General features: G+C 45.9%; 1 protein-coding gene across 1 annotated transcript in view; it reads right to left on the minus strand.

Annotated features, from left to right (window-relative positions):
- The window catches only part of NCAPG (non-SMC condensin I complex subunit G), a 344,632-nt gene that overhangs the window by 213,510 nt on the left and 115,707 nt on the right, over positions 1 to 15,415 (minus strand). The window contains exons 7-8 of the mRNA XM_086964047.1: positions 8,736 to 8,928; positions 7,734 to 7,883 (exon numbers count right to left, since the gene is read on the minus strand). Coding sequence (XP_086820173.1) covers positions 7,734 to 7,883; positions 8,736 to 8,928 — 343 coding nt within the window. The remainder of the gene's footprint in view (positions 1 to 7,733; positions 7,884 to 8,735; positions 8,929 to 15,415) is intronic.

Below are 15,415 nucleotides of genomic sequence, written 5' to 3' on the forward strand. Positions count from 1 at the left end.
GCCGCCTGTAGGATGATGTCCCGGTCACGGTAGTTAAACAGTCTCGCTAGAATTGGCCGCGGCGCGGCCCCTGGTTTTGGTTGACCTCCCGGGACCCTGTGGGCCCGCTCCACAGAAAAGAAGGTCGACAGGCCTTTGGGTTGAAGATGAGTCTTGATGAGTTCCTCCACGTATAGATCCGTAGCCCTCACACCTTCAGACTCCGGAACGCCAAGAATGCGTACATTGTTCCGCCTGGAGCGGCCCTCCTGGTCGTCGAGCTTGTCCTTAAGGAGCTTGTTTTCCGCCATGACCGCTTCCATGGCCGTCTGCAGTTCCGAAACATCCTCCACCAGCGATTTTGTGACAAGCTCTAGAGAGCCTACCTTTTCGGCCATCTTGTGAAAGTCAGCGCGGATAAGGGTGATTTCGGTCGAGATAGAGCCCACCGTTGTTTGGACCTGTGTGAGAGCCTTCATGACATCGTCCAGCGTCGCCTTCTTCGTTCCCCCCCGACTCGCCTGGTTTTACGGGGGGAGTTCTTCCCTCCGCCGGAGGGGAAGCGGTCCTATCGTTTGTGAAGCGGTCGATACGAGTCTGGGTTGTGCCGCCTTTCACACCTTTCCCGGCCATCGTTCGATCGCGGAGGGAATACAGTTCGTCGGTCCGGTGGGGTATCGAGTGAATGCGCAATCACTACGCTGATCTCGGTTCAAGATGGAGGGGGCTTCCGTTGCCAAAAGCGAGATGCCTTGATGGTCCCCGCAGGGCAGACTGTCGGGCAAAGTTCGGTTGAAAGTCTTGAGAAGTACGGCCACTCTTCCAAGGAGTCTTCGCTGGATATAGCGAGCCGAGTGACGCGGAGCAGGACCGCCACTGGGTGTGGGCCTCTTGCGCCGACCACTTCCTGTCTGTAGCAACCGAGCAGGCTGCACTTCCGGTCGGTCTCAGCGATCACTTGAGGGCCCGGAGGTGGGCCTGTGCTCCGGTTGATTCAACATTCGACGATAACTCCGTCATCCAATGCGCGATTTTCGTCTGGGAACCTGCCGCCAGTCCCGCCCGGTCCCGGGCATTCGGTGCTGCCGTTGGAGGTAACAAATAGTCACGGATTATCGTGCGGATAGTTGGAGAGGTCGCTTCCTCGCCGGAGCTAGTCCTCTATGCTGCCGCCATGCTCGGCCGCCAGCCACGCCCCCCGCAGGCCTGGAATTTCACCCAGATTAGGGATTTCAGGTTAGAACAAAAAGAAGTGAGTGATCACAAACTCCTACATATAATAATATCAGGGGGAAGGGAATTACAGAGAGAAAGGGTGATCACCCAGGAGGTCGAGTATCCCAAACGGGTGACGACACGTCTAACCGAGGAATATATGGAAAAACTGAAGGCCATGCAAATAAAAATTGTACCTGAAAACTATGAGAATAAAAAACTGGAATGGTTTATAGGGAAATTAGAAGAGGTGGTCCAATGCTTAAAGATAAAATTAAAAGGGAATAAACTTACAAGGGTAAAACAAATAAACCGATGTAAAGGGTTTTCTGTGGAGTGCCAAAATAAGAAAAAGGAGATACGAGCAGTACAAAGAAGACAAAAAAAGAACTTTACACAAGAGAGACAGGACCTGCTAGTTAAGCGGAAAAAAGAATTTAAGATAATGGTAACCAATGCAAAAAGGGTATATAAAGAAAAATGCTGGTCAGAACTGTTAGAAGCCATAGAGAATAAAAATCTAAGGCAATTTTGGAGATTGGTAAAGTCTGTAGAGGGAACATCAGATGGAGAATTGAACTGTGTGTTGAGTGAGGCTGCATGGGAAGGGTACATAAGGGAACTATACGGGGTAAGGACTCCCAGAGAGGAGGTGGAGACCAAAATATGGCAAGAAATCTCAGATGACCTATTAGATCAATTTAAAGAAGAACAAGTTGAGCTCACAATAAAAGAACTTAAGTTAACTCGGGCAGCAGGACCGGATAATCTTCCTGCTATAATCCTGAAATCCGATGTTAAATGGTGGGCAAGTTTTCTTGCCAAGATGTTCCAGGTAGTCCTAAAAGAAGGGGTAATGCCATCAACCTGGAAGGGGGCCATAATTAGGCCAATCCACAATAAAGGGAGTAAAGAGGCGCCACAAAATTACCGGCTGATTAACCTCCTAGATATAGGTGAAAAAGTGTTTTCTAAAATTGTACTGAAACAACTGAATGCATGGGTAGACGAGTTTCAAATAATACCCACAGAACAGGGTGGATTTAGAGCAGGCCACTCTACAATAGACCATGGATTTGCCCTATGGGCGATGGCGATGAAGTCGACGGAACAGAACGGCAAGTTATGTTGCTGTTTCGTCGACTTCAGAGCAGCCTTTGACTCTGTGGATCGGGCCTGCCTATGGGAGATATTAGAGAGGTTGAATATCCCTAAAGATCTCCTCACAATAATAAAAACACTTCACAGGGAAAACTGGGGGCAAGTCATTAAGGACAAGGGGGGTGCTCTGACCCCAAAAATACCCATCGCCTATGGATTAAGACAGGGCTGTGTGCTGGCCCCACAGCTTTTTTCGATCTTCCTGTCAGATCTCCCAGGACATTTAGAGGTGGAGGGTAGTGCCAGTCCTAAAATGGATGGCAACAAAATACCCTGCTTATTGTACGCGGACGATCTGGTAATAGTAGACCAGACCGAGAGGGGCCTCCAAAGGAAGCTTAACGCCTTCAATACATACTGTGCCAGTAAATTCTTAACCATCAATCTGGATAAAACTAAAACCCTATGCTTCGGGAAAAAGACAAGCAAATTCACTTGGTATATAGGTGAACTCAAATTGGAGACAGTCAATGAATATCGATACCTGGGTTTATGGTTCGATAGGGCTTTAAAGTGGAATTCCCATCTGGAAACTCAAAAAGCAAAGGCACTCCCTTCCATATGTGGTCTAAAAAGGTTTAATGGGGACTATGGAGAGATGTCACACCGACCCATGCTGAGAGCTTTTGAAGCAATGATACCCGGCCAAGTTTTATTTGGCGCTGAGATCCTTTATTTGAGCGGTAAGGGATCCTGGGACGTGATAGAGGGGAATTGCTTAAAAAGGCTCCTATCCCTTCCTCAATCTTCTATGATACAAGCCATCAGGACAGAAATAGGCACAAAATCCTGGAAGATACAAACCCAGATGGCAGTGATTAGATTCTGGAAGAGATTGGAAGATCCTGAAAGCCAAAAAGTAGCATACTGGTGTCGCAAAGAAATTTTGAGAAGCGAGCTAAAATGGGCAAAGGTCAGTAGGGATAAACTGAAAGGAATCTGTAACTCATTAGAGATCGACTGGGACCAGGAAACGTTTCAAGTCCTAAGTGCCAAAGGGGAGCTGAAGCAAAGGGGGAAAGAAGTTTCTAAATCTATTGATTTTGGCTATTTAACAAAGAAAAAATCAGTGGCGCATATGCTAAATGCTTGGTCCAACGGAAATTGGTTCCCCTACCTTGATAGATTACCTAACCGCGGGTTCAGGCAAGAGATCCTGAGGTTCCGAATTGGGATTAACCCGTGTATAATAAACAAAGATCTCAAAACAAAAATGCTAGATCAAGAAGGCCGTTGCAGGTGTAAGTTGGGAACTAAGGGAGACCTCCTTCATATCCTGTTGGACTGTCTGTTACTCCTAGAGCAGAGAAAACTGTGGTTGCGCCCGGTTTTCCTAAAATATGGTATAAAAATAAGGTTGCAGGCAGCCAGCCTTCTAACAGAAATACCCTTCATTGATATTGTAATTGCTCTCGGGAAATTTTTAAAGGTGGCCCTGAGTGCACTGAGAACCAAGGAATAATATGTAGTACTGTATGAATTTTAATCGACTGAAATTGACATGGTGGTAAGAAAGTGAATAGGTTTTAACTTATAAGCATAAGTTTTACGGTAACGGTAATTTTTATTGGTAGTTTGTATTTTGTAGCTTGTACCTTGTATTTTTGAAAATGAAATGTAGGCTTGATTTTTAACGGACAAAATTTTAAAAACAAGTATACGAATTTATTATAAATGAAATGTAGGATTGCTTTTTAACGGATAAAATTTTAAAAACAAGTATACGAATTTATTGTATATACTCCATATTGCGTTATGCTCACTGCTTTGTTTAAAGACTATGGTCATAATAAACATATATTTTGACTTGACTTGAGCTAGGTGTTCCTGGTTTTATAGCTTTGTGTCTATCAAGATGGCTTCAAGTGTGCCACACTTTTTGTCATAAATACAGAATGTTCGAGCTCTAGTTGTTCATTAGAGCACTCTGGGAAGCTGCTGCAGATCAAAACACGGGGGAAATCACCAGACAGGCTGCTACTGGTTGTGAAAGTACATATTTGACTTAGAATATCAGTTTTTTCTCACATGGCTGAGGAAATTAATATGAACTTAGAGAAAAAGGGCTTTCATTTTAGCTTTTAGAGCGACTTCCATAACCTCTATAACCTTTAGGGAAAATAATAAGACAAAACTGTTTTCTTTCAAACTTTATATCAAATCCCATCAGCGGTCAGCATTTTTCACACAATATAATCACCTTAGCACACACTACAATTTTTAATCCCATTCATGGCCATCACCAGCACCTCTTTAAGCCCAAATTCCTGAGAAACTGCTGAAGGTATTTTAACCAAATAATGAAAAGCACGCTTTCTGAGTAAAGTTGTAACTTTTTTTCATATTTGGTGCAATTCATTTCACTTGGTTTTTAAGGTCGAGCCTGATGAGTATGTGTAGGATGAGTATGGAGGAGAAGCCCCAAACACTTCATTGGCTTGTGCCTTTGCAAATGCTGGGGTCTGATTCTTTAATAGGCTTGCTAGTCCCTCCTTACTGCAGCCATGTCGTCATTTGTATGCTCCCAAGGCTACTGGCCCCTTTACTTCGGTTGTTACACGGTACGTGTCTTGTAAGCACTATTCTCCTTATTGAGTTTCTCCTATTTCAGGCTTGACGACGTGCTTTGCTTACATTGATTGTGGGAGGGCGCTTTCAATTTCCAAGCAGCAGGGCCACTGTGCTTTTGGTTTCAGCTTTGCAACCGTATAACTTTACTTTTATCTACCGGGTGGCAAAACACAGGTGAGGAAAAACGCCTTTTAATTGGAATATTTGATTCTTGGATAATGTTTCGTTTTTGAAGGAATAATAAACTTGGGTAAATGCCATCCACGGCCGCCGCACTTCTGGTTTCAGCATGGCCGTGCACATAACTTTACTTTTATTTCTTCTGGAAGATGCTATGCTTTGAGTCGGGTGCATTTGATCAGCACGGTAGCCGTGAGCGCAGCGCCCGCTTCACAGAGATTTGGTCACAGATAGCACGTTTCGTCACGGGAAATGCTTGGATCACCTTTTAAATGTTAACACTGCATGAACACATTCCTGTATCTGAATTGGCATGGCTAGTTTGACTTTAGGTGTAAGTTCTCTAATATTTGCAGTAGAGAGGTAGGCAGTATAAGTTCAAGATTCTTCGGCTTAAAACAAAGAATGGAAGCGCTATATCAACACCCTTTCTATAAAACGCTCCAACTCTAGAAGGCTCCAAAGAGATCAGGGGACTTTGCTTTACTCACAGACAATGCTCCTTGTTGCATATTAAAACTTACACTGTGCATGTGACTCTTGGGGGTTTGGTGGGAGGGGGGACACAAAAACCCTGCTTTGATCTTTCATGTCTTCTGCGAGCTGAGTCTGGAGCTCCAGTATCCAGCTCGGCAGTTCTTTCAGGTTTCCTATGGTTGTAATACAAGCCTAATTTATGCAGCACGATGGCAGGAAATCTCCCCTTCATGCACAGTGTAAAGCCGCTTGCCTCTGGGAAGCATAGATAATGAGGGTCCCTCTCTGAAAGGGCACATGGGAAAGTAATCATTCGAGAAGATGGCTAAAGGCTAGAAGCCTATTTTAAAGATGAAATTAGCGAGAGGGGCATCATTGCCCCATTGCAGAGTGGTGAAGGTGGTAGATCGTTGTGTACTGTGTGACCCCTCCCAGCACCCATTGCTTCCTCTTGTGGGTTTATCTAGCTAGCTATCTATCTCCCTAATCATCTGCAGCGTTTTCCCAGTGTCTGACAGGCTCAGTTACCTTTGACCTGTTGAAATGTCATGTATGCAGGCCCTCAGGAGGTCACCGTTGCTGGCTTTCTGCAGTCTCCCTGCACCCTCAGGAGCTGTAACAGGAGTCTCTTGTAAAATGCTAATATCTGCCTATTATCTGTTTTCTTGCTATTTCTACTCAGATGCTGCGAGTATGCTAATTCAAGCTGTGGAAACACCAGCTGTTTTGCTTGAGATTCTAAGCAAACACACCTAATAATCTAGCAATTTATAAGCAGTGTCACTTTAACATGATTTGTCAGTCAAATGTACACCCCTCTCAAATAAGTGAAACAATCACCGATGAATGTGATCCAGTTTGGTTGTTATCAGTGTGATGTGGTTAACAAGCATTGGAAAAAACATGGTAGTATATTTTCGCTTGATACTGGGGTTACCTCTTAATAAAGAGCTGGAGGGTATTTACAGCATGCAGAGTTTCACTGCCTGCTACCATTTTCACCAGGAACCAGGACATTGTTGGTGATGTTGCTAAGTATACCCCTGCTAGCTACAGATCACTTTAACCTCCTCACATGGGTTCAAGGTCATGGTATCAGCTCGTTCTACTTTGCTAACAAACTTACATTTTCTCTCCTACCAGATATTGTAACCTACCGGCTTACCCCATCTTCAACTCCAAAAATGTCCAATCCACAACACCTATTTCGGCACTAAACTACAAATTACAACTCAACATTACACAAAACACCACCTACATCCAGTCCACAATATACAATTCTACATCATGCCACAAAATTCAACGGCACAACACATAATTAAACTCCACTGCATACTACTCCACAACACAAAATACCATTCCACATAAGTACACTCCTTAACACACAATCCTACTCCACATAATTCCAATACACTCAATACCACATGACTACTATCCACATAATTCCAAACCACACCATGACATAATTCTACTACACGAATCCACTCCACACCACACAATTCCACACCACACGATTCGACAACTAATCCAATCCAAACCACATAATTTCACTACAAACCACATGCATATACTCCATAACACATAGGTAGAAAACACTGCCATTTACAATTCCAATAGCTAACTCAAACAAATGCGAGACTGATTGCATTTCCAATGCATGTTCTATATAGATTCCCAACATTTTCTATGGGTATTAACATGAGAAATCAGCATACTGGGAATCCCTCCTCCCCTCCTTTTCTTTGCTCCTGCTTAATGATCACCCTGAAACTGGAGCAGGAGGTGGATGAATGTTTTTTTTAATGTAAGTGTAGTAAAGATGTGTCTAACAACGCCAAAGTTTTACCGAAACAAGATACACAGGAGCGACCACCACTGTGTAATATAATATATGTTTTTTCTTAACACAAACATCTAATTTGCACTAACAGGTTAAAAGTATTGCCCAGGACTGAAAGCCATAGAGTCTTAAACACAAAGAATCACTGGTAAATAAGTACAGCCATGACCGTGCGCAACTAAGTTAATATTAGGAACTCCTGAACTCTAAGTGCATGAGATCTCCAGGTTATGTGCCCGGTAGATGTCCTGTGAATAAAAGGATGGGAACAAGTTTAAAAATGTTACCTTTAAAACAGTATTCTACGCACCTTAGCAGATACTCGGCAAACACTGCTGGCTCCGGCAAAATGTGTTCCAACGAAGATTCCCCTTCATCACCCTTTGACTTTAGAAATTCGCAAAGGGATTTCCAATAAAGTACGTTTTCTGGTGTTAGCTTCTCTGTAGGAATCAGTTTTCTAGGAGCAGAGAGTATTAGTCTAAATGCTTTACCAAATGGGATCAGAGTTCAGTATAACAGAATTTCTCATTTTCACCTTTTTAGTTTCTATTTCTCCCTCAAAGATCATTACCTCTTGCATCCTCAAATTCAATGTTACATTTTTCCTCAACAACTTGACTGCCTGAAAGTTGCAGAGCACAGTTCAGCCTGAAATAGGACCCTCTATAAAGATCCACCAGGCACAGTTAATGAAATCACATTATTCCAGTTTGAGTAGTATCACAAACAGTTTCTTACCCAATACAATTTTTCTCCAGCACTGATATTAAGGATGCACAGTCTTGGCTGAAAAATATCATGGAGTCGGGTGTTGACCCAGCTCAATTTTTAGAATACTAATTACTAAAGAAATCCTCTTTCATCCGTTCTACAGTAATCTAAGCACTGTCGCACATGACTTTAAAGAGGCTATTAATAGCCAATGCACAGGCAGTTCCCTAGGCTTCTTAAACAAAGACATGTCCCTCAGATTCTTTGGATTTTAAAAGTGAGAGTTTAGTGTATGTTGATATTTCCTATACACTGCATATTCGTTCACGAGCACGCTAGGGAAGTACACTATGTTGGAACATGTGTGTTCACGGGAGCTAGTGAAAAGAACACTTGGACTGTCATCCTTCCACAGATTAGTCAAATTAGTGTGGTTTCTGAAGTGTCCAATGATGGCATCAGATTCAGAACTTTAAAGAGTACATACATACTAAAATGTAAAGACTGTTTTGCATTTTTCAAAACAAAGGGTGCGCTTTATTGCAAATTCAAGCATGTTCTTTCAGTTATTTCAATTATATGTGGTAAAACCGATTACCTATCATCAATGTTTTTGCAGTTTTGCACCAGCTCCTGAAGAGGTGATACTGAGAACATTGCATTTAGAGCAGAGACTGCTACTTCAGGGCAATTTTCTACATCTAATCTGTGAAGCAGTTCCAAAACATCTCCCTCTGTCAGACGAAGCCAAGCTTGAAGAAGTTTCTTCTGCATCACCTCTTTTACAGCATCTATTAAAAACAGAATATACTAAACATGTCAAAAGGAGCTGGAACAAACACTTTATTATAAAAGGAAGCAGTTTGCTTAGTTATTTTTTAAATATTTTTATTCATTTCTAAAAAAAAAAACGTGCTGCAATAGTGTATAACATGAATAATGTACATTGCATTCAGAGGCGAACAGTACAGCATATGACATATATAGTATTGATCGTAACAAATACATCTGCAGTGCCAGAGACACACAGGCAGACCAGGAACAAGCATTTACAATGCAATGGTCTCGGCATTATTAAAGGTAGAGCTATTGGCATTGCTCATGACTTTTTTAAAATCATAAATAAATGGCATTGTCATTTACAATGCCAATAGCTTAATCGTTAAATAAATGGCATTGTCATTTACAATGCCAATAGCTTAATCGCTCGCAAATGCATGACCTATTGCATTTACACCCACAGAGCCACAAACACAAAGCCACCCACACACACCTACAGAGCGACCCACATAGAGCCACCTACACAGAGCCACCCTCACACAGACAGAGCCACCCACACATAGAGCCACCTACAAAAAAAGCTATCCACACAGAGCCACACACCCCCAGCCACACACACACACACACACCAGGGGGCATGGGAGCAAGCACAGCCAGGGGGGCAGGAGAGCAAGCACAGCCAGGGGGGCAGGAGAGCAAGCACAGCCAGGGGGCAGGAGAACCAGGGGGCAGGGGAGCAAGCACAGCCAGGGGGCATGGGAGCAAGCACAGCCAGGGGGCAGGAGAGCAAGCACAGCCAGGGGGCAGGAGAGCAAGCACAGCCAGGGGGCAGGAGAGCAAGCACAGCCAGGGGGCAGGAGAGCAAGCACAGCCAGGGGGCAGGAGAGCAAGCACAGCCAGGGGGCAGGAGAGCAAGGCAGGAGAGCAAGCACAGCCAGGGGGCAGGAGAGCAAGCACAGCCAGGGGGCAGGGGAGCAAGCACAGCCAGGGGAGCAAGCACAGCCAGGGGGCAGGGGAGCAAGCACAGCCAGGGGGCAGGGGAGCAAGCACAGCCAGGGGGCAGGGGAGCAAGCACAGCCAGGGGGCAGGGGAGCAAGCACAGCCAGGGGGCAGGAGAGCAAGCACAGCCAGGGGACAGCGTTCCAGATATTGACGCATACTATATGTTGCATGTCACCATTATTCATGGATATATAATCCCAGTTCATCTCTGTACATTGATACGTAGGACGGCTCACCTTCATTTATTGAAATGTAATCCCAGTTCATCTCTGTACATTGACACGTAGGACATCTCACCTTCATTCTTCAAAACGCAGTCTCAGCTCCCCTCTATGCCTTGATATGTTGCACCAGCATATCTTGCTAAATTATTATGCCAGTTTTGCACCAGTCCTAACTGTACATTGATATGCATAATTAGTTCACTTCTATATCCAGATATGTAGCACCAGTTTACCACTATACTTTGATATGCTTCGTTCAATTACTTTTATATCTTGATTTACATCATTGGCTCCTCTCTATGTCTTATTATTATTTAATACCAGCTCATCTGTGTACCTTGTTTATTAATAGCACCCAATTACTGTTCTTGAATATGTAATGTTATGTAATGTGTGTACATTGCTGTATAATACTAGCTCACCTCGGTGCTTTAGAAAGTTGCATCGGTTCAGCTCCCTTCCTTAATAGAAAATACACGTTCACTTGTGTATGCTAATATGTAGCACAGTAAATCACCTCCGTGGCTGGTGTGTTGCACATCTCTGTACCTTGACAAGTAGCACGAACTCTGTACTTGATAAGATACATCAGCTCATCACTGGGCTATAACGTTACCCCAGACCACCTTTGTACTGTTACAGGAGCTCTCCTTTGCACCTCATATGTTGCACTAGCTCGCCTCCATAAGTAATAGTGTCAGACACATATAAGGGAAAAGATGAGAAATCAGTGAGTACGAGATTACATAATGTAGATTCAAATGCCAGTGTTTTTTTCCGGATACATTACGAAGACTATATTTTCGAAATAGTAAATTGCGTTTTTTGGCACGGCAAGTATTTTTTTAGGTTTTAGTACAATTTCATGTTTGCTTATATTTTGTTTGCTGTTTTTTGGCCATGTTCTTTTATGTACATGACCAAATGCTAGCCGTGGTCCGCGAGGCTTACGTGGGCCAGAGCTTCCGGAAGCCTGGTGGGCTCTGGCATCGTGATAGGTCACCCTGTCCAACCAGCATGCCTCAGAAATATCTGCTCCACTTAGAGAGCTCGCTCATGGGGGAAATTGTGCGCCACCTGTTCAGTGGAGGTGGAGGTTGTGGTAAAAGGTGCTGCCTCCATGTGCTGCGTAGTAGATCTTATACAGAAGAGGACAATGTCCAGTACTTCTGTATGCGAACTGGATTTTCTGAGGCCTGACACGGTAAAAGGAGCAGCTTTAATTATCCACACCTTAGAGGCGTGGAATCCCGTTTCCAGAAACTCTGAATACGAAGGTAGTGAGTGGCCCAGCCACAGCAGGCGAGAAGGTGCAAAATACCCGTGAGCAGTGAAGTTCTGAGGCTGTATGGTCCGTGCAGTGAAACTCGAGGATGGACATGCCCCGAGAGGCTCCGTATCCTGCGCAGTGAGACGCAAAGGTACCCCTGCCTTGAAATTGCAAATGCTACTTACCAGTATGCATCTGTTCTTGGCATGTAGGGCTGCTGACATTCATATCTGTGCATAGATCGCCGCCTAGTGTTGGGTCCGGATGATTGCACATTGTTGTCCTGGAAGAGTCTTCGAAGTATCACGAGATAGGTGGCTCCTCCCCTGGACTACAGTGCGCATGGGCATCGCCTCCATCCCCAGATTGTTTTTAGCCATTGGCAGAGATGGAGTGAAGTATGTGAGTGATGCCCCTGCTAAGAGCATATAAATATATGTAAATGAATGCTGCAGCTGCTACAGGCGCCGGGGAGGAGGGCGGGCGATATGAATGTCAGCAGCCCTACATGCCAAGAACAGATGCATACTGGTAAGTAGCATTTGCAGTTCGAGGCATGTGGGCTGCTGAATTCATATCTGTGCATAGAATACATAGCAGTCCCTCCATTAGCGGCGGCCGCCCGTGCCAGCTGCAGCCGTTTGAAAAAGCGTTTTGAGAACAGCCTGGCCAACAGCTGCCTGCTGTTTAGAGTGCACATCTACACAATAATGCTTTGTGAAAGTATGTGTGGTTGACCAAGTAGCTGCTCTACAAATATCTTCTAAGGGAATGTTACCTAGGAAAGCCATAGAGGCCCACAACTTTCTAGTGGAGTGGGCTCTTGGTGGAATTGTGAGAGTGCGTTTAGCTTTAGGTTAACAGATCTGAATGCATTTCACTATCCACCTAGCGATCCCAGCTTTGGAGATAGCGTTTCCCTTGTGGTGTGTGGCAAAAGCAACGAAGAGCTGCTTGGTTATGCGAAAATCTTTTGTCCTGTCTACATAGTACATCAAGGCTCTCTTAACGTCAAGGGTGTGGAGCATCTGCTCCGCCAGCGTCTCTGGGTTCTGGAAAAACACTGGCAACTCAATTGTCTGGTTTATATGGAATTGAGATACAACCTTGGGTAAGAATTTAGGGTTAGTGCGGAGCACAACCCTGTTAGCGTGTACCTGGAAGAAAGGTTCTTGGATGGTGAGCGCCTGCAGCTCGCTAACCCTCCGTAGCGATGTGATTGCTACTAAGAACGCAACCTTCCAAGTTAGGAACTGAAGCTCACAAGAGTGCAGTGGCTCGAAGGGAGGACCCATCAGTCTTGTAAGAACCACATTGAGGTTCCATTCTGGAGCTGGTGGTGTCCTTGGTGGAATGACTCTTTTGAGTCCTTCCAAAAAAGCCTTGATCGCAGGGACCTTAAAGAGCGACAGGTGTTGCCTATTCTGGAGGTATGCTGCCATAGCAGACAGGTGAATGCGGATGGAAGAGTACGCCAAATTGCATTGATACAGGTGGAACAGGTAACAAATGATGTTTTGAATGGAAGCATCTAACGGGTCAATATTGTGGTTAACACAGTAGATGACAAACCTCTTCCATTTAGCCGCATAACAAGCTCTAGTAGTGGGCTTTCTTGCCTCTCGAATGATGTCCATGCAATCGGGAGGAAGATTGAGATAGCCAAACTCTAGGACTTCAGGAGCCAGATCGCCAGGTTGAGCTGTTGCGGATATGGGTGCTGAATGTCGCCATGGCTCTGCGTCAGAAGGCTGGGGGTGAGATGAAGCCTCTGATGCGGTACCACGGAGAGTTCCAGAAACGTGGTGTACCATGGTTGGCGAGCCCACGTTGGAGCAACCAGGATGAGAGTCATCGAGTGCTGCCTGAGCTTGCGTGCCACCGGCGGTATCAGGGGTGCTGGGGGAAAAGCGTACGCAAATCTGCCTGACCAGTTCATCCACATCGCATTGCCCTGTGATTGCGGGTGTGGGAACCTGGCGGCGAAGTTTTGACATTTTGCGTTCTCTTGCGTGGCGAACAGGTCTATCTCTGGATGACCCCACTTTTGGAAGTACGGTTGGAGTACTGATGGATGTATCTCCCACTCGTGCATTTGATGGCTGTGCCTGCTGAGCAGATCCGCCATCTGATTGTCCTTGCCCGGGAGATGCTCTGCCATGAGGAAGATGTTCCTCTGAATGGCCCACTTCCACATGCTCTGAGCCAGATGAGACAGCTGTGGAGAGTGTGTGCCTCCCTGCTTCTGGATGTAGTACATGGCCGTCATGTTGTCCGTCCGGATCAACACGACCTTGTTGCACAGATGTACTTTGAACGCCTTTAAGGCCATGAAGACTGCCATCAGTTCCAACACATTGATGTGCATCTTCCTTTGCTGTAGTGTCCATAGTCCCTGCACCGTGTATTAGAGTACATGCGCTCCCCATCCCTGGAGAGAGGCGTCCGTCGTCAGGATAATCTGTGGCACAGGCTCCTGGAACGGTCGGCCCTTGCAAAGGTTTTGTGGATTCCACCAATGCAGAGAGTTGTACGCCCGACCGCTCACCAACACTAGGTCTGTCAGTTGCCCATGAGCCTGAGTCCACTGACGTGCCAAGCACTCCTGAAGCGGACGCATATGTAGTCTCGCGTGCGGGACGATTGAGATGCAGGAGGCCATCATGCCTATCAACTGCATGAACACCTTCGCTGGAAGCGAGTGCTGAGGTCTGAATCGTTGGATCAGAGCCTGGATGCTGGCGATTCTCACTGAATTTGGCTGCGCAGTGGCTGCCAGCGTGTCTATCGTCGCGCCCAGATACTGCCGTACGTGGGCGGGCTGGAGATGAGATTTTGGATAGTTCAGCGAGAATCCCAGATCGTGCAGGAGATGAATAGTGCGTGACACATGGTCTGCGCACTGCTGTTCTGTCTTTGCCTGAATGAGCCAGTCGTCCAGATAAGGATAGACGTGGACGTTTTGGCGTCGCAGATGCGCCGCCACAGTCGCCAGGCACTTGGTAAAGACGCTTGGCGCTGTGGTGACCCCGAACGGCAGAACCCTGAACTGGTAGTGCTGGTCTAGGATTGTGAATCTGAGATACTTCCTGTGGGAAGGATGCAGTGGGATATGAAAATATGCATCTTTCAGATCCAGCGTAGCCAGGAAGTCCCCCTGCTGAAGCAGAGGGAGTACTTGCTGTAACGTGAGCATATGGAAGTGCTCCGAGAGAATGTACCAGTTGAGGGGCCTGAGGTCCAGGATGGGCCTGAGGGATCCGTCCTTTTTGGGGATTAGAAAATACAGGGAGTAAACGCCTGTTCCCCTTTCCTGCAACGGGACGAGCTCTATTGCCCCTTTTTGCAGCATGACTAGGACTTCCTGCTGCAATAAGGTCAAGTGCTCGCCGGACATAGGACGGCTTCTTGGGGGTATGTTTGGTGGAATGGAAGTAAGTTCCAGACAGTAACCGTACTGGATAAGAGACTTGACCCACCTGTCCGTGGTGATGGATTTCCACGCGGGCAGGAACTGCTGGAGTCTCCCCCCGACCGGTGTTGTATGGTCGGGGGGCAGTGACAAGACGTCACTGTTTGTTGGCGGTGGTGGACCTGGAGCTGTTGTTTCCACGTCCCCTGCCCTTGACGTTATTGCCTCTGTAGCCACCTCTACTCTTGTTGTTGTATGAGGTTGGAGTGTTACTTTTGTAATACTGGGTGGACTGTGATGCCTGACCCCTTGAGGTGCCTCTGGACGTGGAGCGACGAAAGGAACCGCTCCGAAACTGCTGAGACTGGAGGGCCCCCATAGACTTGGCAGTGTCAGTATCTTTTTTCATCTTTTCCAGCCTCGCATCCACCTCAGGGCCAAACAGGTGGCCAGGATTAACTGATTGGTTCAGTATTGTTGTTTGAATATCGGGCTTGAACCCTGAAATTCTAAGCCAAGCATGCCGTCTAAGCAACACACTGGTGTTGATTGCCCTGGAGGCTGCATCGGCCACATCCAGCGCACATTTT

The sequence above is a fragment of the Lissotriton vulgaris genome, chromosome 3_2, assembly GCF_964263255.1.
Source record: "Lissotriton vulgaris chromosome 3_2, aLisVul1.2, whole genome shotgun sequence".
NCBI classification, from domain to species: Eukaryota; Metazoa; Chordata; class Amphibia; order Caudata; family Salamandridae; genus Lissotriton; species Lissotriton vulgaris.